The sequence below is a fragment of the Sardina pilchardus genome, chromosome 12 (assembly GCF_963854185.1).
Source record: "Sardina pilchardus chromosome 12, fSarPil1.1, whole genome shotgun sequence".
In the NCBI taxonomy this organism is placed as follows: domain Eukaryota; kingdom Metazoa; phylum Chordata; class Actinopteri; order Clupeiformes; family Clupeidae; genus Sardina; species Sardina pilchardus.
In genome coordinates, this window is record NC_085005.1 from 24,542,795 (window position 1) to 24,568,161 (window position 25,367).

A 25,367-nucleotide genomic window follows, 5' to 3' on the forward strand; every position below is an offset into this window, starting at 1 on the left:
TTTAATGGGTGGATGAGTGAATGGTCTGAAGAAGATGAATGGATAGAATGTTGGATGGAATGTGCCTTATATTCTTGTAGAATGGAGAGACACAGCTCTCTACTGAGAGTAGTGGATACAGATACAGGTGTAATCAATTTAACTGGCTAGTCTTAAGAGAGCCAGCCTGAGACAGAGTAGATTGTTTAAAAGTTCAATGTAGAGCGTCTAATTGATGTTGTTGATAGGCAGACTGTTTAGAATGGGTGGATGAGTGAATGGTTTGAAGAAGATGAATGGATATAAAGTTGGATGGAATTAGGAGGACTTATTTTGATACTGTTGTGCGCAGAGGATACAGGGGAACAGAATATGTAGTCTTCAGAGAGGAGCCTGAGAGAAACTGACAGTTGGTGCCCAGGTGGCTGACCAGCTGGGGTAACATTCTAATTGCTGCCGTGATGTCATAATGAGCAATGTTAAGTCTATGGGGGAAATGGTGATAGTTTTTAACTAATAGTTTAAAAAGTATAAAAGTTACAAAGTTGAAAAATATAAAGCACATATGGCATAAGCAAGACCTACGCAACAAAGTTTGAATGAAGTTTCTACGTTAAACGGTTGAAGCTGAATTGCGAGCGTTAGAAGAAGAAGTTTAACTAGAAATGCAATTCCAAGGAATTACCAGTGCATGAAAATGCAAAAATAGATAGATAATGTGGATATGGTTACTAAGGTGTAGCTAGGGTAAACATGGTGGTTGCATAGTTTACAGAGAGTTGATAGTGTGAAGGTAGACAGTTTAAAGCTGAAACATTCCAGTTCTAACTTAACTAATGATTTCTATTCCTGTTAAAATGATAACTATGGTAACAATGATAACCAGGTTGATTGTTGCTACTGATTTCATGCAGTTATGGTAAAAATGTTAACTATGTTAACTATGCTAACTATGCTAACAATGCTAACCAGGTTGATTAGCTAACTTAGCTAATCATTTCTAGCAGTTATGTTAAAATGCTAAATATGATAACAATGCTAACCATGCCAACTAGCTAACTTGCTAGTGAGGACTTTTATTTTGAAACATTTGTTGCTAGGGTATCCATGGTGGCCACTATCAAGAAACAAGAAGTTACTGCAGTATAATCATGTTGGTTGCTATGGAAACGGTCATAAACACTTAAAGGTTGGGTACGGAATTAGCAAAACGGACGGCAGAGTTTGAACATATACAACCTCAAGTCCCGCCCTCCATGCACGAGCGACAATTCAAAAGCGCAGCGCGAGAGCGAGCCAGGCTAAATGAAATGCCAGCCTGGCGTCTACAGCACTATGAGCTCTAGTCTCCATACAATCACTCACATCAACTTCCCCAATTACATTCTTTATTCACCTCCAAAGGGTTGTAGTACATATGGTTCAGTAGCCATAGGTGTGTATATTTGAACAGAATCTGGTTTGTTCTTACCAGGGCGATTATCTCCTGAAATATCCAAGTTTAGTGCTGGCCCGTTGGTTCGCCTATTCCACCGTAGCTCCAAGCTGTTAAGTTTCGATTTCATGTTTAGGCTACAGCACTCTTCGTGTCACGGTAAAATGTAATTTTTGCTACATAGCTTATTTATTGCGTGGGTGATTGAGTTTCCGTAGATATCCGCTGCCTTAGTTAGTTTGTATAGAAATGAAGTGACACATACAACAAGAGGGGAACATGGACGTGCAGCAGCAGGCAGTTGGTTTCGTTTCAGCACTGACTCGCGGTCACCAGCTTTCGAAAGGGTCGCGCGCGGTGGGGAGGAGGAAGAGGAGTAAGACGTTAGATTGACGAACGAGCTGTGAAATGATGGTATGGGGTGAGGAATTCTATTGGCTGGAGTTTTTCGAGCCCTGCCCGTTCCGCAGATGATTGACGTGTTTAATTTACATTTCAGTGCTTCCAACTTAGTGGCTATAAGTGGGTTAGGAATAGGATTTCAAGTGATTTTGCAAAAATGGCCAACAAAGCTCATTCCATACCCTACCTTTAATTTTAATGGTTGCTATGTTGGTTGCTAGGTACATGGAGGTTTCATGTAGTTGACTGGAGGCATAGTGGATGATAACTGACAGTTGGAATGGTTGAACAGTTCAATAGTTGAGTAGTTTCAATGGTTAAATGATTTAATAGTGTATTATTGCAGTGAGGACTTTTATTTTGAAACAGTTGTGGACAGAGGAAACAGTTAACAGGATATGTAGTCTTCTGAGAGACTGTATGCTTAAAGCCAGAGAAACTGACAGTTGGTGCCCAGGTGGCCGGCCACCTGGCGTAAGATTCTAATTGCTGCCGTGATGTCATAATGAGCAATGTTAAGTCTATGGGGGAAATTGTAATAGTTTTTAACTAATAGTTTAAAAAGTATAAAAGTTACAAAGTTGAAAAATACAAAGCCCACATCGCGTAAGTAAGACCTACGCGACATAGTTTGAATGGAGTTTCTACGTTAAGCGGTTGAAGCTGCATTAAGTGCGTTAGAAGAAGAACTAGAAATGCAATTCCAAGGAATTACCAGTGCATGAAAATGCAAAAATAGATAGATAATGTAGATATGGTTACTAAGGTGTAGCTAGGGTAAACATGGTGGTTGCATAGTTTACAGAGAGTTGATAGTGTGAAGGTAGACAGTTTAAAGATGAAACGTTCCAGTTCTAACTTAACTAATGATTTCTATTCATGTTAAAATGTTGATTAGCTAACTTAGCTAATGATTTCTAGCAGTTACGCTAAAAATGCTTACTATGCTAGCAATGCTAACAATGCTAACCAGGTTGATTAGCTAACTTAACCGATGATTTCTAGCAGTAATGCTAAAAATGCTAACTATGCTAACAATGCTAAATTTGCTAACAATGCTAACCAGGTTGATTAGCTAACTTAGTTGATGATTTTTTGCAGTTATGCTAAAAATGCTAACTATGCTAACAATGCTAACTATGCTAACCATGGTAACTATGCTAACCATGGTAACTAGCTAACTTGCTAGTGAGGACTTTTATTTTGAAACATTTGTTGCTAGGGTATCCATGGTGGCCACTATCAGGAAACAAGAAGTTACTGCAGTATAATCATGTTGGTTGCTATGGAAACGGTCATAAACACTTTTTAATGGTTGCTATGTTGGTTGCTAGGTACATGGAGGTTTCATGTAGTTGACTGGAGGCATAGTGGATGATAACTGACAGTTGGAATGGTTGAACAGTTCAATAGTTGAGTAGTTTCAATGGTTAAATGATTTAATAGTGTATTATTGCAGTGAGGACCTTTATTTTGAAACAGTTGTGGACAGAGGAAGTAGTGAAACAGGATCTGTAGTCTTAATGAGATTGTATGCTTAAAGCCTGAGACAGAAGGTGCTTCTCATAGCGTTTACGCGTCCTCTCTCGCTCCTCACTGATCTACATAAAGAATGATGGAGCGGCAACAATGGGATAGTCTAGCCCTTCTTCTATCTTTCTTTATGTAGATCATTGAGGATCGAGGATCGAGGGAGGACATATAAACGCTGCTTGAGAGGGACCCACAGTAAATACTTTAAAAGTTGAATGTAGATAGTCTAATTAATGTTGATAGACAGAGAGTTTAATGGATGTTAGACAGATTGTTTAATAGATGTTGATAGACAGTTTAATGGGTGGATGAGTGAATTGTCTGAAGAAGATGAATGGATAGAATGTTGGATGGAATGTGCCTTATATTCTTGTAGAATGGAGAGACACAGCTCTCTACTGAGAGTAGTGGATACAGATACAGGTGTAATCAATTTAACTGGCTAGTCTTAAGAGAGCCAGCCTGAGACAGAGTAGATTGTTTAAAAGTTCAATGTAGAGCGTCTAATTGATGTTGTTGATAGGCAGACTGTTTAGAATGGGTGGATGAGTGAATGGTTTGAAGAAGATGAATGGATATAAAGTTGGATGGAATTAGGAGGACTTATTTTGATACTGTTGTGCGCAGAGGATACAGGGGAACAGAATATGTAGTCTTCAGAGAGGAGCCTGAGAGAAACTGACAGTTGGTGCCCAGGTGGCTGACCAGCTGGGGTAACATTCTAATTGCTGCCGTGATGTCATAATGAGCCATGTTAAGTCTATGGGGGAAATGGTGATAGTTTTTAACTAATAGTTTAAAAAGTATAAAAGTTACAAAGTTGAAAAATATAAAGCACATATGGCATAAGCAAGACCTACGCAACAAAGTTTGAATGAAGTTTCTACGTTAAACGGTTGAAGCTGAATTGCGAGCGTTAGAAGAAGAAGTTTAATAATAATAACTAGAAATGCAATTCCAAGGAATTACCAGTGCATGAAAATGCAAAAATAGATAGATAATGTAGATATGGTTACTAAGGTGTAGCTAGGGTAAACATGGTGGTTGCATTGTTTACAGAGAGTTGATAGTGTGAAGGTAGACAGTTTAAAGATGAAACATTCCAGTTCTAACTTAACTAATGATTTCTATTCATGTTAAAATGTTGATTAGCTAACTTAGCTAATGATTTCTAGCAGTTATGCTAAAAATGCTAATTATGCTAGCAATGCTAACTTTACTAACAATGCTAACCAGGTTGATTAGCTAACTTAACCGATGATTTCGAGCAGTAATGCTAAAAATGCTAACTATGCTAACAATGCTAAATGTGCTAACAATGCTAACCAGGTTGATAACTTAGTTGATGATTTTTTGCAGTTATGCTAAAAAATGCTAACTATGCTAACAATGCTAACTATGCTAACCATGCTAACTAGCTAACTTGCTAGTGAGGACTTTTATTTTGAAACATTTGTTGCTAGGGTATCCATGGTGGCCACTATCAGGAAACAAGAAGTTACTGCAGTATAATCATGTTGGTTGCTATGGAAACGGTCATAAACACTTAATTTTAATGGTTGCTATGTTGGTTGCTAGGTACATGGAGGTTTCATGTAGTTGACTGGAGGCATAGTGGATGATAACTGACAGTTGGAATGGTTGAACAGTTCAATAGTTGAGTAGTTTCAATGGTTAAATGATTTAATAGTGTATTATTGCAGTGAGGACCTTTATTTTGAAACAGTTGTGGACAGAGGAAGTAGTGAAACAGAATCTGTAGTCTAAATGAGATTGTATGCTTAAAGCCTGAGACAGAAGGTGCCTCTCATATAGCGTTTACGCGTCCTCTCTCGCTCCTCGATCCTCACTGATCTACATAAAGAATGATGGAGCGGCAACAATGGGATAGTCTAGCCCTTCTTCTATCTTTCTTTATGTAGATCATTGAGGATCGAGGAGCGAGGGAGGACATATAAACGCTGCTTGAGAGGCACCCACAGTAAATACTTTGAAAGTTGTATGTAGATAGTCTAATTAATGTTGATAGACAGAATGTTTAATGGATGTTGATAGGCAGATTGTTTAATAGATATTGATTGACAGTTTAATGGGTGGATGAGTGAATGGTCTGAAGAAGATGAATGGATAGAAGGTTGGATGGAATGTGCCTGATATTCTTGTTAAGAGAGACACTGATACAGCTCTGTGAGAGTAGTTGATACAGGTGTAATCAATTTAACTGGCTAGTCTTAAGAGAGCCAGAGAGACAGAGTAAATAATTTAAAAGTTGAATGTAGATAGTCTAATTGATGTTGATAGACAGAGAGTTTAATGGATGTTGATAGGCAGATTGTTTAATAGATGTTGATAGACAGTTTAATGGGTGGATGAGTGAATGGTCTGAAGAAGATGAATGGATAGAAAGTTGGATGGAATGTGCCTTATATTCTTGTAGAGTGGAGAGACACAGCTCTCTACTGAGAGTGGTGGATACAGATACAGGTGTAATCAATTTAACTGGCTAGTCTTAAGATCCAGAGTGTATCCTTAAAGCCTGAGACAGAGTAGATTGTTTAAAAGTTGAATGTAGATCGTCTAATTGATGTTGATAGGCAGACTGTTTAGAATGGGTGGATGAGTGAATGGTTTGAAGAAGATGAATGGATAGAAAGTTGGATGGAATTAGGAAGACTTATGTTGATACAGGGGAACAGAAAATGTAGTCTCAAGAGAGCCAGTGTATGTAGCCTGAGAGAGAGAGAGAGAGCGAGCTGCTGCACCTGGACTGGCCACCTGGCGTAACATTCTAATTGCTGCCGTGATGTCATAATGAGCAATGTAAAGTCTATGGGGACATTTTAAATAGTTTTTAATTCATAGTTTAAAAAGTATAAAAGTTACAAAGTTGAAAAATATATTCCACAGGTCTCCTAAGTAAGACCTACGTAGCAAAGTTTGAATCAAGTTTCTACGTTAAACGGTTCAAGCTGAATTGCGAGCGTTAGAAGAAGTAGTGGAATAATAATAAGAAGCCTAGGAAGAACAGTACAGTGCATTTTCATGCACTGTAATAAGAAGAATAGGAAGAACAGTACAGTGCATTTTCATGCACTGTAATAATAACTAGAAATGCAATTCCAAGGAATTACCAGTGCATGAAATGCAAAAATAGATAGATAATGTAGATATGGTTACTAAGGTGTAGCTAGGGTAAATATGGTGGTTGCATAGTTTACAGAGAGTTGATAGTGTGAAGGTAGACAGTTTAAAGCTGAAACATTCCAGTTCTAACTTAACTAATGATTTCTATTCATGTTAAAATGTTAACTATGGTAACAAAGATAACCAGGTTGATTGGTTAACTTAGCTACTGATTTCATGCAGTAATGGTAAAAATGTCAACTATGCTAACTATGCTCACAGTGTTAACAAGGTTGATTAGCTAACTTAGCTAATGATTTCTAGCAGTTATGCTAAAAATGCTAACTATGCTAGCAATGCTAACTATGCTAGCAATGCTAACTATGGTAACAATGCTAACTTAAACTAACAATGCTAACCAGGTTGATTAGCTAACTTAACTGATGATTTCTAGCAATAATGCTAAAAATGCTAACTATGCTAACAATGGTAAAATTGCTAACAATGCTAACCAGGTTGATTAGCTAACTTAGTTAGATGTTTTTTTGCAGTTATGCTAAAATGCTAACTATGTTAACAATGCTAACTATGCTAACCATGCTAACTAGCTAACTTGCTAGTGAGGACTTTTATTTTGAAACATTTGTTGCTAGGGTATCCATGGTGGCCACTATCAGTAAACAAGAAGTTACTGCAGTATAATCATGTTGGTTGCTATGGAAACGGTCATAAACGCTTAATTTTAATGGTTGCTATGTTGGTTGCTAGGTACATGGAGGTTTCGTGTAGTTGACTGGAGGCATACTTGATAACTGACAGTTGGAATGGTTGAACAGTTAAATAGTTGAGTAGTTACAATGGTTAAATGATTTAATAGTGTATTATAGCAGTGAGGACCTTTATTTTGAAACAGTTGTGGACAGAGGAAGTAGTGAAACAGGATCTGTAGTCTTAATGAGATTGTATGCTTAAAGCCTGAGACAGAAGGTGCCTCTCATATAGCGTTTACGCGTCCTCTCTCGCTCCTCACTGATCTACATAAAGAATGATGGAGCGGCAACAATGGGATAGTCTAGCCCTTCTTCTATCTTTCTTTATGTAGATCATTGAGGATCGAGGAGCGAGGGAGGACATATAAACGCTGCTTGAGAGGGACCCACAGTAAATACTTTAAAAGTTGTATGTAGATAGTCTAATTAATGTTGATAGACAGAATGTTTAATGGATGTTGATAGGCAGATTGTTTAATAGATATTGATTGACAGTTTAATGGTGGATGAGTGAATGGTCTGAAGAAGATGAATGGATAGAAGGTTGGATGGAATGTGCCTTATATTCTTGTTAAGAGAGACACTGATACAGCTCTCTGAGAGTAGTTGATACAGGTGTAATCAATTTAACTGGCTAGTCTTAAGATAGCCAGAGTGTATATGCTTAAAGCCTGAGACAGAGTAAATAATTTTAAAGTTGAATGTAGATAGTCTAATTAATGTTGATAGACAGAGAGTTTAATGGATGTTGATAGGCAGATTGTTTAATAGATGTTGATAGACAGTTTAATGGGTGGATGAGTGAATGGTCTGAAGAAGATGAATGGATAGAAAGTTGGATGGAATGTGCCTTATATTCTTGTAGAGTGGAGAGACACAGCTCTCTACTGAGAGTAGTGGATACAGATACAGGTGTAATCAATTTAACTGGCTAGTCTTAAGAGAGCCAGCCTGAGACAGAGTAGATTGTTTAAAAGTTGAATGTAGAGCGTCTAATTGATGTTGATAGGCAGACTGTTTAGAATGGGTGAATGAGTGAATGGTTTGAAGAAGATGAATGGATAGAAAGTTGGATGGAATTAGGAAGACTTATGTTGATACAGTTGATACAGGGGAACAGAAAATGTAGTCTCAAGAGAGCCAGCCTGAGAGAGAGAGAGAGCTGCTGCACCTGGACTGGCCACCTGGCGTAACATTCTAATTGCTGCCGTGATGTCATAATGAGCAATGTTAAGTCTATGGGGAAATTGTTAATAGTTTTTATTTAATAGTTCAAAAAGTATAAAAGTTACAAAGTTGAAAAATACAAAGCACATATGGCATAAGCAAGACCTACGCAACGAAGTTTGAATGAAGTTTCTACGTTTAACGGTTCAAGCTGAATTGCGAGCGTTAGAAGAAGAAAAATAACTAGAGAATGTAATTCCAGGGAAATTACGAGTGCATGAAAATGCAAAAATGTATAGATACAGTAGATAATGTAGATATAGTTACTAAGGTGTAGCTAGGGTAAACATGGTGGTTGCATAGTTTAAAGAAAGCTGATAGTGTGAAGGTAGACAGTTTAAAGCTTAAACATTACAGTTCTAACTGAACTAATGATTTCTAGCAGTTATGTTAAAAATGCTAACAATGCTAACTATGCTAACAATGCTAACCAGGCTGATTAGCTAACTTAGCTAATCATTTCTAACAGTTATGCTAAAAATGCTAACTATGCTAACAATGCTAACCAGGTTGATTAGCTAACTTAGCTAACCATTTCTAGCAGTTATGCTAAAAAAGCTAACTATGCTAACAATGCTAACCATGCTAACTAGCTAACTTGCTAGTGAGGACTTTTATTTTGAAACATTTGTTGATAGGGTATCTATGGTGGCCACTATCAGGAATAAAGAAGTTACTGTAGTAAAATCATGTTGGTTGCTATGGAAACGGTCATAAACGCTTAATTTTAATGGTTGCTATGTTGGTTGCTAGGTACATGGAGGTTTCATGTAGTTGACTGGAGGCATAGTGGATGATAACTGACAGTTGGAATGGTTGAACAGTTAAATAGTTGAGTAGTTTCAATGGTTAAATGATTTAATAGTGTATTATTGCAGGGAGGACTTTTATTTTGAAACAGTTGTGGACAGAGGAAACAGTTTAACAGGATATGTGTAGTCTTCAGAGATATTGTATGCTTAAAGCCTGAGAGAGAGAGAGCTGCTGCAGGTGGGGCTGGCCACCTGGCATAAGATTCTAATTGCCCTATTATGATGTCATAATCCAATGTTAAGTCTATGGGAGTAAAAATGGTTTAAAAAATTAATATAAATTCAACGATAAAGTTTTCAAAGTTGAAAAAAACATAGCTGAAGTCACCTAAGTAAGACCTACGCAGCGCAGTTTGAATGAAGTTTCTACGTTAAACGGTTGAAGCTGAATTGAACGCACAAAAAGTGTCTGAAGAAGAATAATATCGATAATAAGAAGATGTCGGATAACAGTAGAGTGCATTTGCATGCACTCTAATAAGAAGAATACTAGGAAGAACAGTACAGTGCATTTTCATGCACTGTAATAAAATGCCTAGGAAGAACAGTACAGTGCATTTTCATGCACTGTAATAATAAGAAGAATAGGAAGAACAGTACAGTGCATTTTCATGCACTGTAATAATAAGAAGAAGAAGACCGAGGAAGAACAGTACAGTGCATTTTCATGCACTGTAATAAGAAGCCTAGGAAGAACAGTACAGTGCATTTTCATGCACTGTAATTACTTTTGATTACTTTTTGATTACTTTTCCGATTTTTTTATGATATATATAGTCCCCAAATCCATGCGAAGATTTCGGCCTTGGTCTACAGGCTGCCGAGCAGTTCTATACAAGCGCACAAGGCAGCAAGGGCATTCAATTCATGAATTAGCATCACATTTTTTGTGAGGATAATATAATGATAATCATAACACGTTCACAGGCAGGCATGTAGGCCTACGCTGATGGCACTGTAGACATGATAGAGCATATCAGAAGGTCCCGTAACAAGCTATGGCTGTGGAGGGAAACAGTTCTTTTTACATACAATATTCTTTGCCAGGTTTAGCTGACAATATTGAGATGTAATTCAAATTGTAATTTTGAAAAATTTCAAAAGTACCTGTAATTGAATTACACATTTTTCTACAGTAACTGTAATATATTACTGTTACATTTATTTTGTAATTAAATTACGTAACTCAATTACATGTAATGCGTTACTCCCCAACACTGATGATACGTCACCTCTGTCACCCAAAAACTCATTTAGTGGTTTGGAGGCCATCTCAGGGCAGAGATATAGCCTGGAAAATCCAGACCCTGGTAATCTTTCTAAGCATGCGTTCGAAAATTTCACTGCACGCAATTGGATAACACTACGTCCAATGTTTATTGTGACTGATTCCGGACTTCGATGCAATTGGATAACACTACGACAAATATTTACTGACTTTGAACTTTGCAGCGCTGTCGTCATTAGCGTAGCTTGCCTCTGGTCCCCCTATATCAGATACACCGATGTGATTGGTTTCCCCTGATGCTTGGGGTAAAAGTAACTTGCATCATTGCTCATTGCCAGAGTATCTTGCAGACACAATTCAAATTGTGTTCTCACAAGAACTCTGGATTTCGAGGGTACCAGAGATATGCACACTAACAGGAAACAGATGAAAGAGCAAAGTATCTCACCAGCTGGATCTCTACAGCAGTCTGAGGTCTGTGATTTAGGAGCTGAAGCTTCTCTGCTCTGTTGGTCAAAAACACATAATAGATCAGCGTCTGCTTGCCTGAAACAGGAACCTACAGAAGCTTGTAAAAACTGTAACCGATCAGGAAAACCACCTTCTCACACCAACCAAGACCTCCACATAACAGGCACATACACAGTAAACACTGTCACAATTCTTTAAATGGAAGGAAAGCTATCATCAAATTGATTCTTAGTCTACTGTTATCTAGGGTAGTGTAATCGACTTTATTAATGAAATACAGCCCACTGCTTAGTAGGCTACTCCTCGATTGAAATGTCAGATCTTTCTGACTGCCTTGTCGAAGCAGGACATTATATGAAGCACACATAAACTTGCTTAAAACACTAACTTGGTGAGTTTGTGGTCGCGCATGGTGTTGAGAAAATCCTTCACAATCTCGGGATTCTGTCGCGAGCATGCCGTTTTGGAAAGGTACTTCAAAGTCTACAGGCGGAAATAAACACATACAATGAGCATAACATGTAAAATTGTATGCATCTGGAAGTATCTTCGTTATATTTCAATTTTAATGTTACATGCAAAATTATTATGTGCCATCTGACCTCATACATAATGGTGTTCAGATTCTGCTGGCCCGTGCTGTGTTTTTTACCGCTTTCTTTCCTCTTCTCTTTGAGGTCTGTGAGGAGTTGATACACCTGTTAAAAATAATGGGCAAACACAACTCAATATACAGTGCCCTCCATAAGTATGGGAACACATGCTAAAATTGACTCAGTACAAATCAAACCAGCTAATAGGCTAACTGTAATACAACCATGCCATCTCTAGGTATGATTATGGGTAGGCCTATGTGATGATGTGGGGCTATTTTAATTCCAAAGGCCAAAGGGGCTTTAGCAGGGTGCATAGTGTCCTGGATCCATGAAATAACTGGCATTTAAAAAATATATTTATTTAAAAAAATTATAATAATAAATCTGCCTGCCTCTATGAGAATTTTAACACATAGGGGTTCCAAAAGATGATTTTATATTCCTCTTTAGCATGTATTCCAATACCTATGGAGGGCACTGTATTAACCAAACAGGGGGTGTAATCCCGGAATTATTTGAGTTATTTGAATTATTTGAGTCACTTTCACTAAACAAGGATAGCCTAACGGAGGAAAACGTATTAACACTGGCAACAGAACATTTATTAGCCACTATCTGGCATTGGCAATGTAGAAGCTAACCTCACCTCGTAGTTGCTTAGCATTCCCGCATTTGCATCCCTCCTGAAAAGCAAATGTCAATATGTTTAAACACCACATTAAACGAAATCAATAATGCTTTATATATATACACAATGAAAAACTTCTCAACAGGTTTAGAGCCACCAATAAGAAGGTAGTGTTGCTTACACGTCCATGTTGATGTACTATTGTCCGACTTCTTCAATATCCCGTCAAGTATAACGTCCACGTTACATTAGTTCCTAGTTTGATCTTTAGAAAACAGACACATGAGGTCGCACAAAATTATTCACCAGGATGGTATGGCATACAAATTATCAGGCAACCAAGGCCAGTATTCTATAAGTTTAAAAGTAATGGAAACACGAATAAGTAAGAAATGCGAAAAAGATGCTGGAAACGAAGTTTCGCATATCCACGGTAGGATTCTGTGCAACTCTATTATGCCATCTACCGGGCATTCAATGCCAGTAGAAGTTTCGGTATAGCCTAGTAGGCCTAGTTCTTGTCTTTTTGTGGTTTCTACTTAATGTTTCATCGTCCTGCTTAAGCTGTGAGAGTCATGCCCTTTAGTATCAGTGGACTGGCCACACCCAACACATCCCTCTCTGTTAATTATTGTTCATTTGATTACAAAAAGGCAGGGAACCCATTAAGGATAATAGATACTCTTTCAGAGGAAATTCACCATGTCAGCTGTAATCTAGGCCTAGGCGGAGGCTGTGGTTCAATAACAAGCAACTATTGTGCATGTGGTTGAGAGATCACACCCCTATTACCAAGGACTAATGGCAGTGGTGGGCCAAATGCTTCAGGCTTGGAACTCATAATAAAGCAACAATGGAGCACAATTATAGGCAACTAATTCATACAGAGTCCTGTGCACACTCCTATACCTTAACAGACAGCTACAGCAGCTAGAACAACCACCAGAGAGGACTGTGTAATGTCATACAGATAAATTAGGACAGTGGTTCTCAAAACTGTGGTACGGGTATGGTAATACGCAGACTCTCTGTTGTGGTACTCTGGGAGCCTCCCAGATGTTTTATTTCATGAAGACAAAATAATCCCTTTGAATGATATACAAGTAGGCCTATAATGAAAAATCTTTACATTTTTGAAGTTTTTATCTTTCTTGAAAAAACAAAACAACACAATGCAAAACAGTATCAATGTGAATCTAAATTGGCCTACGCTACTTTATTTCAATGCTGGTCATACTGGTACTTGGAAAGCCAATTGTTCTCTGAGGTGGTACTCATTGTAAAAAAATTGAGAACCACTGAATTAGGACAAATGGCCTTTTAAATCAGAGCCAACACAAACTGGAATAGTGTACCCACTGAGATGATACAGGGCAACAACTTTCCAATTTTGAAACAAACTCAAAACATGGTGTAAGGCAAACCAAACTTGTAATCACACCCCTAATGCCTAAACTCTTAATCCATTCCCACACCTTCAATATGAACAGTCTGCATTGTACTGGTCTTATCCATGTGTTTTACTGTTCATCTGTTGGTTCTCTGTGTAGGCTATGTGTAGGCCTAGTCATAGCTAGGCTACTGTACTGTCTTGTTTGATGGGTATGCATGTTCTGGCCAATAGCCTACCAGCTGGTGGGTGCTATCAATGGACATGAAGGCTATTTGGTCACATTTGTTCTATTTATTTTTTATTTGCTCTTTTATTCTATAGGCAGCCTTTTTAAGTACTGGCAGAGACAACCAAAGACAATGAGCAAACGTCGGTTTATTTACAGCATTAGGCCTATATCTGTCAATTAATAACACCATGACAAAAACATGTGTCATAGGCTGTATATTTACTGTAGAATTCAAGGTTAATTGGCATTATGGGCAAAATTCATGGTTTCATAGGGAGCTATACCGCCGCAACTGAAATGTTGGTGGGTGTGTTTAGTACTGGAAGGCATTCAACCCAACTCCGCCCCGTCTCCAGAGCGCACTTATGCGCTGCTTCAGCTCAGCGTTCTCGTGATTTGAGTTTACTCGAAAATGTCAACAATCACACACTAGCTCGCAGTGGGCAACTGAGCGACGAAAGTTCAACTAAATACCGGGGTTACAGATGTGATTGCTCAGAGTTACCTCGGATATGAGAATGGAGGTCTGAAGCCCCCGTGTTACGGAAGCCCTAGATGAGACTGTAAGCGCAAACAAGCAACAGGTGTTCTCGAGAGAAGAGGTGTTACCAAGGTGAGTTGCTGTTCGTATACATTTAGGAGAGGTGAAATTGTGTTTAAGACTGATCGTTGCTAACCTTTAGCCTGAATTAGGAATCTTAAATCAGCTAGGTGTGAATGAAATTTGGAGACATTTTAAACATTGCCTATGATGCTGTAAAATGTAATAAAATAATAACCATTTTCCTCATGATATTACCATATAAGTAGAGTCAGCCTCAAACCAGTCTGCTTTGTATTCATTTAGACATGGACTCAGATAATGGACACTTAGCCTACTCTCCACTGATTTGTAATTCCTCAGGGACCAGCTTACAACTAGGCTGTAGCAGCAGTGACTGCAGTTTTTAGGTCAAAACCTGTACAACTAGCTTCACAGCGAAATGTAGTGAGAGACAGTGATTTTAATCTTCATCTTACGTGATGATCTACTACATACATGACCATGAGGTAGCAACCACAAAAGTTGTTTTTCTTGCTGTTGCTTCATCTCATCTTAGCCTGTGGGACTAGGTGTTGTTGCAACCCTACTCCTCCTCCTCCTCCTCCAAGCCTGTCCAACAATACTTGTTCAGAAATAACAGTGATAAATAATGCATGACTGTTCAATCTTTTCCTTGGACTCGAATGTCTCGAAGGGTGTGCCTGTCATTTGTATGTCAACTTCTTCCCTTGAGTCATGAGGAATGTCATAACAACCTGGTGCAAACATACTGTACTGTGTGTTTTAAAGGCACTACCATTTTATCAGCATAATGCAATCACCAGTTTGAAAACCTCTCAGGTGCACTTTTTGAAAAAAAAAAAAAAATGGAAAGAAAGAATCTCAGTCATTTCAGTCCCATTTGTGTGTGGGACTGTTAATGAGCTCTGCTCAGAACCTGAAAAGTTGGTTAGGAGCTGACCCCAAAAATGTACTGTATTTCTTTTGTGTGTTTGTGTACCGGAGTGGGCGTGTCATTGTACAGTCCAGTTATGAATGCAACATCCTCAATTGATGGGGCAACCTTGGTTCCATTCAACACTGGTGGAAATGCAGGCTGATTCACTAGATCGCGCCAAAGGTCAAAGAATTCTGAACATAATCGGTTCGGATCGGTTAATCGGAACCAGTTCACTGATGGTCAAAAGACACCTCTGTAAAAACCTTTGTACTGTGTGTATCTATAGCGCCATGTAATTATCCTTTTCCTTCATCCACAGGACATCTGGACAATCTTCCTCCTGACCCTTCCTTGCTCCCTCTCTTCTCCTCTTTTCTTTTGTCTTGTATTCTCTTGTCTCCTTCCCTTTTTTCCCCTTTTCTTTTTTTCTTTGCTTGTTTTACTTTCTTCCACCATCCACTTCCCCACTCCTCGTCATGTCAACAGTCGTCCTGCAGCGCCTGAGCACGCTGTCCCTGACCGTGAAGCAGCTGGGCAGCCTGCCGCGCCTCTCCACCTCCCTCCCGGCCGCCCTCCCCGCCCTCCCCGCCCCCAAACCCACGGTGGCGGCCGCCGACGTCCCCAGCCTGTTCCGCGAGCCCTACATCCTGTCCGGCTACAGGCCCACGGGCCAGTCCTGGAGGTGCTACCTGCTGAGCGTCTTCCAGTGGCACAACGAGTCGCTGAACGTCTGGACGCACCTGCTGGCCGCGCCTGTGCTGCTGCTGCGCTGCTGGGCTCTGCTGCTGGCCGTGTCCGGTGGCGACGTCGGCGATGCCAGCGGTGGCGGCGTTGGCGACGGCGGGCACCCGCTGCGGCTGGACCTCTCGGCGCTGCCCCTGGCGCTGTACGTGCTCTCGTCGCTGACGTACCTGGCGTGCAGCGTGGCGGCGCACCTGCTGCAGTCGCGCTCCGAGCTGGCCCACTACTCGCTCTTCTTCCTGGACTACGTGGGCGTGGCCGTCTACCAGTACGGCTGCGCCCTGGGCCACTTCTTCTACTGCGCCGAGGCGGCCTGGCGCCGCACGGCGGGCCTCGGCGCCCTCTTCCTGCCCGGCGCCGCCCTGCTGGCGTGGCTCTCCTGCGCCTGCTGCTGCTTCGCCAAGGCCCACTACCGCCGGCCGTACCCGCTGCGCCGCAAGGTGTGCCAGCTCATCCCCACCTCCCTGGCGTACTTCCTGGACATCAGCCCCGTGGTGCACCGGCTGGCGACGGGCGACTGGGAGCGGGACGCGGCGCTGCCGTTCCACGCCGCACAGGTGGCCTTCTTCCTGATGGCCGCCTTCTTCTTCTCCTACCCGTTCCCGGAGTGCTTCCTGCCGGGCCGCTGCGACATCGTCGGCCACGCCCACCAGGTGTTCCACCTCTTCCTGTCGATGTGCACCGTGTGCCAGCTGGAGGCGCTCTTCAGGGACTTTGTGGCGCGGCGGGAAGCCATCCTGGAGGTCCACGGGGAAGGGCTCGTCGTGGGAGCGAGTGTCTCCTTCTTCCTCCTGGCGCTGTGCTGCTTGGCCACGGCAGGCTGGATGCACAGGACTGTTGAAAAGCAGCTGAAAAACAAATAGCCGTACGACCTCTCGCCATCTTTCTTCTTTTTTTTTGTTTAGACTAAATCTCAATTTGCTTTGAGTGAAGATGGGTAGATACCACTGACTTAAGAGTTGTATTGAAACATATCAATATTTATGAAATATTCATATGATTATTTATAAATAAATGGATGTAATATAACATGAAGTATGCACATTACGGTTGTCATATGAACGATTAACTTGGTCTTTTACAGACCACTTTGCCATATGTGCACTTGCAAATCAAAACTGTTCCAGTGCTGTTATCAGTTAGAGCTCTAATGCTGCACATGCAAGAGGATTGACTTTATTTGGGTTCTGTTGTGTGTTGGCTGTATCATCTTAGCATGTCAGCCCCTCAAAAAAAGGTCAGCATTTGTGAGTTTACAGTGGCAACCCTGGTGGGTGGTGTGTTCGTTCCATTGTGCTTTAATCTATAGCTCAGACAACATTCCTCCTGGAACCACCGGCTGCTCTGGCCTACTTGAAAGCCAGCTTTGGAGTCTCGTCAGCCGCCGTGCCTAAAAAGATTGAATGGAGGAGTAAAGCTGGATTAGTTTTTTTTTTTTTTTTTGGCCCGAGTGAAACCTCACTCACTAATAGAGAGAGGGTGGTAGGAGAGGGGGTTTGAACGACATCTGTTTTTATTATTTTTTGCTGATGTGTCTTTTTTTCTCTCTCTTTTAGCCAGAAGCGAATTGGTTAATGACAAATCTGATTGGGCAATCTGTTTCTGATCTAATTAGAAAGTACCTTTGTCTTAATGCAAGTGCATATGAAGGCTATATGCTGCTAGCAACTAACTCTGAAGGCTATTCCTCTAGCAAGAGTTTTTTGTGAAGCTTGTCGTACAGGCGACATGTACTGTTTACACATGTGAAGTTGTTGAAACATGATTTAACAGCTATTCTAATTTCACTCAATACAGAACAGAGAAAGCTGTTGAGTACCTTGTTATGCAAACCTATTGTAAGCAGTGTTTTAGAAGGCTTGTATTTTGGCAAAGTTGTTGGCAGGGATAAACAGCCAAAAATCCAGAGTTAAGTCAAGGATATGTTTTACATTTTGTGATTAATTCCTCCAGGGTCCAGAACAACATCACAGAACTTTAACATTGTTTACTACATTGACCATAGAACACAACCTATCCAGAAAGACTCCAAGTATGATGTTATGTCGTGTTGCACATACTGTATGTTGCCTGATATCACCAAATATTTAAAGAACATAAGAGTCAAGGATCATAATAATTTATTTTTTTAGTGATACATGTAGAGCATTGTCTATAATGTTCCTTCTCTATATTTGCTCACAGTACCATGAATCTGGTCTTGCTTACCTCTCATGTTTATCAACAACAAGGCCACATTGTACTGCCTGTACTGAAGCTACATTCACCTTTATAAAACAGGCCAGGATGAGGTCATTTCACACACACACACACACACACACACACACACACACACACTCTCTCTCTCTCTCTCTCTCTCTCTCTCTCTCTCTCTCTCTCTCTCTCGTCCAGGCTTGGTGTTATGTCGATTAATATCAATACATTTGAGAACTGTGTACTGCAGACGCATACTGTGTAACCTCTGAATCATTACCTCAGCAATCTTGTTAAAGCAGACCAACACTTTTGTATTGTGGCTTTAATGTATTTTGAATTCAGGATTATTATACAGACTGATTGTAACTGGGCCTAGCTATATATATATAAAAAAAACATGACTTGAAATGTCTGTGGGTTGTGACATTGTATCACTTTTTTGTCTTTGATCACATATCATATGCAATAAAAAATATTATGTATTAAATCCATCCAGTCCAATAATTCAGTCCAACTCATTACTCAATCATCACCCCTTTAATTGGTTAAATCCACTGAAAATGTTTAAGCCAGGTACATTAGCAGCATATCTGCAGCCAAATAGGCAAAGTCCATGGCATCACGTTCATATTTGTTTTTTATATCAACAGCATTGTGTAAAATCTCCTGATTAAGATGAGAGCATTACAGTGACTAGCTCTGTACAACTTTCATCCCCTCCCTGAACAATTATCCCCTCACCAACAGCAAAAAAAAAGCTTTTGGAAAAGGCACAATAATTTTCTTGTTAAGGAACGATCTTATGAGTTTTAGGAAGTAAGTCTAATCAGATTATCCACTTGCAGTTTACAAACTCAGCCCTCCTTAACCCACATAGAGAAATATGTTCACAGATTTGAAGCAACTGCTCACACAGTGGATTCCACAGCCCTAAAGTGAGTGAGTGAAATTAATTCTACCGAGCCCTGGTCGGGTGATGAATATCCTAGATGGGAACGTGAACACGTGCCTGTTTTATCTTTTCAAAATCCTTTTTTAGAATGTTGTCAAGTAGGTCTTCTGTCAAGTTAGAGCTCTCTTTTCCACTGTTCAGGGCTTTTAGATTAGCAGAAGGGGCTCTGTTTAGTGTAAAATAGTTTTTGATGTGGTCATCAAAAGTTCAGTCCAGTTAAGCAGAACATTTTGGATTTTGTGGCTATTTAAGCTTTTTTCCATTGCCAAATCCTACACCAAGGAGTTGTCACTAACAAAATAATATGATCATTTCATTTTCTCAGGAATTAGGATGAGATAGGCATGATGTCTCCACAAGTACAAGAGAATAGGCTAGGGCTACTTAATGCATAATCTAGAAAACAAAAAAAGGTGGACTGCGGACAAGAGATCTGGCCCTTTTCTCAAATGGCACACCGTTGAAACCCACAAACCACTAATAGCCATTGGGAGTGGTGAGGAGGAGATGTGGCGCTGAGTTTTGTAACAGGAACTTCACACTGCAGGTGCATATTTCTGACATGACAAAGAGTGGAATGGAATGAGGGCTTAACGTCGAAAGCCCCAGACAGACGATAACATCCCTGACAGAAGAGAACAAGGCTGTTTTTAGCACCTGTAGTACCTGTAGCATAGAAGACAGCAGACGGAACGGAGCACCACGATTTATGCTATTCTTTGTGAGGCACCATGGACCAAAGAATGCCTGAAATCTCAACTCTGTGTTTGTCCGTGGCAATGGCACCTTGATGTGAGGAACATTCTGCTATCTTGATCAGAAGCCGCAATCACTCGCCTGAGGAACACGTGATTGATTGATTGTGTGTACTGATGGTCCCACTTTGGTGTCTCAGTTCACAATCAGAGTGTAGGATGTAACCACACGTCAGATCTGTGCGAGGCAATCAGCATCACAACTGCATGCCACATCAGGTAAGAGACCTTGACATCATATTGATTACCAATCCCTTTCATTGTTTAGTGTTCACACAGAGTGTGGTATATTTACAGTGCTGGGAGCTGCCCAGGTATGGTGTTATGCAACAGCAGTGACTAACAGGAACCTAAACAAGGAACATTCATGAGCCTCTACTTTGGGCGTGAACACACAACATTAAATATACAATGCTTACAGTACTAATCTTGGTCTTTATGATTTAACATGTGGAAATATTTGTTTGTCTGTATCATTCATGAGTCATTCTTTCGTCTGCACATGACGAACTCTATTGACAACACAGTATTTACCACCCACAAGGAAATACAGGACATGTTGTTCAATATCATAACACATTGCTGTTTGTCTCCGTGTATGAGTAGATTCCCCCCAACCCCCCCCCCAAGAGACACCACATTATCACTTCATTATCCTGTGATGATGGTTATCTTTCTGTAATCATTCTGACTGTAATATCACCTCAGATATGACTGCTGTGGAGGACCATATCACAGCATGGGCAGCAGCCTCTCCATCAGGCCCTGTCCTCTGCTTGTCTGGCCTGATTCTGCTCCTATGCATCGTTTTACTCTCTCTGTGTTCCTCGTGCTATAGGTAAGTCCACCAGCGGCCTTTCTTTCATGAGGAAATTATAGAAGCCTTAGTCAACCCTCTGAAAAGCTGCTATAGATTCACTTCTAGGCTAAGAAGGCATTGGTGCAATTGTTTGTATGTCCTAGAGGATAATATGTGATTTCTTATGCATTTTGTATCCCCTTTTATACTATTTATTATGTATGTGTACTATGGACCTGTGTCTGCAATAAAGCTTTATATTATTATGACCACTAATGACATACCACTGGCCAACGTTAACGGCCAAAATCGTGACTTGGTGATTCTTGCCCTGCTTTCTGTAAATAAATGAAAAAGATTAGCCTACCATAGAGTAATCAGGGGACTGTACAAGTGAAGGTGAAAACAAACTGGATCGAGAAATAAAAGCTTAGTATGATGGCAAGAACAAAAACACTGAGAATCAACCAGGCAATAGTGTGAAACTGAGAATGTCAGAATTCAGGAAAAAAACGTTAATGCACAGAGCCCTCCTATTAAACCAAGACTTCACAACAAATAGCAAAACAGGAGGGTCTGAATAAGGAATTGAATCAGTTCAATAAGTGCAAGAGATGAAGCTGATTAAACCCTTGATCATTAGAGTGGTGATGATGAGTTTTGAAGGGATGGAGCGGAATGGGAGATAATTAGGTTGTCACCATAGTGAATATGTGGATGTGTGCAAATACCACAAAAAATGTATGAATACGTCACCATATAAACCTCAATCAGGACTAACATGTGGGCTATAATAATCAAGTTAGTAATTTGGTGGATTTTGGAGAGAGATTCTGGTTCTCACATTTCATTTTCAAACAGACACAAACATGTACAGATGTCAATGTCATCCTTACCTCCACCAAGGGGGTATTCCAAGTATGTGGTTTAGTGACAAACCCGGGTAAGTTAGCTCCTAATAGAAGAGCTTCATGACTTCATTCTCCTAACAAAACAAGGGCTCTTTTAGTATGAGGTTTACCACTTATTCTGTGTTAATTTAACCAGATGTATCACTAAACCACGTACTTACTTTCAACCCCCCCCCCCCCCCTGGATTAGCTCTGATGGTGTACATTGCACCATGGTTATTTCCCTTTTTCAGAAGAGCCAAGTTAATACATTTTGATTTGGATTCCCCTGGAATGTGACCTAACATGACCTTGGCTTGAAGTTAGGATGGCTCCGATGTGAAATTGATTAAATTGATGAAAGCATTGCTGAATTGCCACACCAAAAAAACTGAAGAGAAACTCAAGGCGAGATTCGGATGTGTTTGGCTTTGCATGAGAGCAGCACCAAAAGCATGTATTGTTCACAAGGCTGTTTCCATTGTCATGAGAAGGCTGTAAGACTGGTTTGGTTGCTTGACTTCCAGTGGAATGGGGATGGGTTCTGCAGGTACAAAGTCATCTTAGGTATGCCATGACAACCAATACAGTGTCTGACTAAAACAAAGCTACTCTGAAATAAACAAATAAACAAATAGCACACATAAAAAAACATAATAATAATATAGTGTCAAATATTTTTCATTTTTATGTCAAATAATTGGTCAAGACAATGTACACATTTGTATATCTCTTTCTTACTTTCTTTCTTTTATAGTCACACAACGGCAGCAGGAGTTCAACCATGTTCATCATCCTTCAATCAAAAGGTGCAAGTTCAAACATCGTTCACATATTAAGGCAATGTTGCTAGCATAGCCACCAGGGGGCGCAATTACTACACTAGTTCCAGGGTCGTACATTGAGCTTCCTCAGTCAGCAGAATAACCATCTGGCTCAGCATACTCCAAATCAAATGTAGGCCTAGTCAAACCTAGTATTATTCATTAAGCAGTTCCACTTCCATTCATTTACATTAATTATGAAATTAATTAAATTAGATGAACTTGAAAAATCTAAAATAATCTATGACAATCTGTGTCATTGGATCATAAAATATAGATAGTCTCTAGATCTATATTTGTACCTTCGCATGATGGTTTAAAACGTTAACTTTTGAACTCTCCATCATGAAACTGCCATAGCCACAATATAAATATGTCATAACAGATCCAATCATGTCAGTCAGTGTCTATTTATAACATTGTCATGACATAATTATCGGTCATTGGCAGCTTTCAATATGATATATTTTTGTTATCATTATAATATATTAGATATTTTTTACACAATGGTAACATGCATTATTATGAGGTGATAACTGACCAAGGAAAAACATCACTCATGACTTGTTTGACAAGGTCATGGAGGCTTTAAGGGTGATTGTCTCCGCCAGTTTCAGGGACAGTTCCCCGTTTTTGGATGCCTGTCCCCGAAAAAATACAGAAAAACTACTCATGTCCCCATCTTTTTAAGTTAAGATTGATTGTCAAACTGAAAATGTCCCGCGTTTTTGGGATTATGTCCCCGATTTTGGTCTCGGACATCTGGTCACGTTAAGGTCATGTTAAGGTTGTTTCATTCTATTCTAAATGTGACCACCTGAGGTATTGATTGCTCATCAATTGGCAGGATGGTGCTGACATCAGCATTCAGAGGATACTTTAGAGGATTTTAGGAAAAACACATTAAAATCCAAAGAAACCACTTTTAAAAATCTGCTCATCTCCATGGTGGACACTAGAGTGTCAGGTAGATATGATATGACACGTATTGAGTGAGGACATATTGAAACTAAATGTAAAATATAATCAAACTGTTGTATTTCAGGTCCCAACACAGCAGGTGGGTGGACCGCTGGAGCTGAATGGAACCAATCTCTCAATCTCAGATGAACATTGTGAGTATAACTCATGACAGTTGGTGCTGTCATTTGCTTGCAATACTGCAGGACTTTTGTTTATTATTATTATTTTTAATCATATTTCAGGCTTCAGTCTGCCTTTGAAACAGGGTATTTGGAACAAACTTGTTTGGTTGTTGCCTTATATGATACATTATTATCTTTTCTGTAAGGTGTCAGTGTTGAGAAACACAGCTGGGAAGCGCAGAGAAGACCCAGCCCTCCAATGAGAAGCCTCACTATGGCTCATCATCAGCAGACCAAGACCTCCACACATAATCGAGGTGGGGGCAGGATTTGGAAAAGTTGATCATATTAAATCAATATTGTGTGTCGCAATAATTATTCACCTTCACTAATCATAATCCATAATCGACTCATTTTTACTTCTTCTGTATGTCCTCAGGCCTATCTCATGGCTACTTTAGCAGGGAATGGACTACCCCCGAATATGACAGGTTTGCCCAGAATTTGGAACATCTGCGCGACCAAGCCAGAATAGCCTCTGTCTCGCACCCTGCATTTCTTAACCAAGCGGGACACTCCATGAATGGTTTTGAGGGCACCAGTAACATGGTTTATAATAGCACCGAACATGAGACCGATACCATTCACACCCATTCTGCAGACCACATATACTCAGAGCCGGGACTGGAGGAGGATGATGAGGATCATCTTTATGCGTGCATCAGGGAGCCAAATACCTCGGATTCCTCACTCCCAAATTCCCATCAGGGGACTCCTGATAGGGCCTTTGAAACGGACAAGGAAGATGATATGGAGCATCCGTATGAGTGTATCAGGGGAACAAATGTCACTGATTCCCAGCCTCCTCCTCTCTCCCGCGCACAGGCTGAGGAATCAAAGCCAGCGGAGCATCCATACCAGACAGCCCGCGAGCTGTTGCAGGCTGTCGGCCCAGCTGAGCCTGCCGTCGCCCAATCAGGGCCGTCGCTGCGGGTCCCACCCACTCTGTCTGACAACAGAGAACCAGGTTTGACTGGCACGACTGCTGTGTACGCAGCCATTAACTGGAGAAACAAGAGCCGATACAGGACGGAGATCACTCTCCCTTACAACTCAGACTCAGATATCTCGGAGGAGAGAGAGGAGGACGTGAGCTCAGAGCTTGCCCCTCCGATCCCTGAGAAACACTTTATTTCGTAAACTGCCTGCCCTGAACTTTTCTACTGAGCATGTTAGGTATAGTTTCTGAGACACTTGTCTAAACAAGGTTTGTTTAGGACCGTGTCAATGGTGTTTGCTCAAAGAGCAGTTTTAACATTCTTATTCATTAAACCAAAGCATCTGTACATTTCTGATGGGTATTTTTTATTCTGGTTCACTTCAGACAAAAACCTAGTCCATGATTTTGTTGGCAGTGCAAAAAGATCTCACTGCGTCTGTCTGTCATGCATAAACGATCTCGATGACTCTTTGTGTCTGCTTTGACAGTAAAGATTATAAGCTGAAACAGATATATGAACATTTGATCCCTCATCCTCTGTGCATGTGATATCCGTCCTGTCATAACAAAAGACGACACCATTTCACTCATCACGTAAATTAAGTCCTTCAGATCGGCACCTTTGTTGTCCGGACAATCTAGGCTGTTGCCAGACAGAATAGGTCACGTGACTCAAGTTACAGGGAAAGGTTCAAACAGCATCCGCGTTTCTTTCCGCGACGCTCGCCGTGATTAAAATCCTCAATGCTGGCTTGTGTCGGAGCGGCTCCAGCCGACAGAGGGGAATTATAATCCCCTGACATTACATGACTAAC

General features: G+C 40.4%; 3 protein-coding genes across 3 annotated transcripts in view; 2 read left to right on the top strand and 1 right to left on the bottom strand.

Moving 5' to 3' along the window:
* crcp (calcitonin gene-related peptide-receptor component protein) overlaps nt 1–12,478 on the bottom strand; it is a 28,983-nt gene extending 16,505 nt beyond the window's left edge. The window contains exons 1-5 of the mRNA XM_062550468.1: nt 12,386–12,478; nt 12,223–12,259; nt 11,583–11,678; nt 11,369–11,463; nt 10,958–11,015 (exon numbers count right to left, since the gene is read on the bottom strand). Coding sequence (XP_062406452.1) covers nt 10,958–11,015; nt 11,369–11,463; nt 11,583–11,678; nt 12,223–12,259; nt 12,386–12,393 — 294 coding nt within the window. The 5' untranslated portion in view covers nt 12,394–12,478. The remainder of the gene's footprint in view (nt 1–10,957; nt 11,016–11,368; nt 11,464–11,582; nt 11,679–12,222; nt 12,260–12,385) is intronic.
* Nucleotides 12,479–14,222: 1,744 nt separating this feature from the next.
* paqr8 (progestin and adipoQ receptor family member VIII) lies at nt 14,223–18,734 on the top strand. The gene is made up of 2 exons (XM_062550471.1): nt 14,223–14,439; nt 15,630–18,734. Exon 2 carries the CDS (start codon nt 15,787–15,789, stop codon nt 16,912–16,914), a length of 1,128 nt encoding a protein of 375 aa, XP_062406455.1. The 5' UTR covers nt 14,223–14,439; nt 15,630–15,786; the 3' UTR covers nt 16,915–18,734.
* A 1,367-nt stretch (nt 18,735–20,101) lies between these two features.
* On the top strand, nt 20,102–24,903 carry LOC134097576 (uncharacterized). The gene is made up of 5 exons (XM_062550472.1): nt 20,102–20,173; nt 22,401–22,452; nt 23,513–23,582; nt 23,759–23,869; nt 23,992–24,903. Exons 4-5 carry the CDS (start codon nt 23,812–23,814, stop codon nt 24,750–24,752), a joined length of 819 nt encoding a protein of 272 aa, XP_062406456.1. The 5' UTR covers nt 20,102–20,173; nt 22,401–22,452; nt 23,513–23,582; nt 23,759–23,811; the 3' UTR covers nt 24,753–24,903.
* Nucleotides 24,904–25,367: the final 464 nt, after the last annotated feature.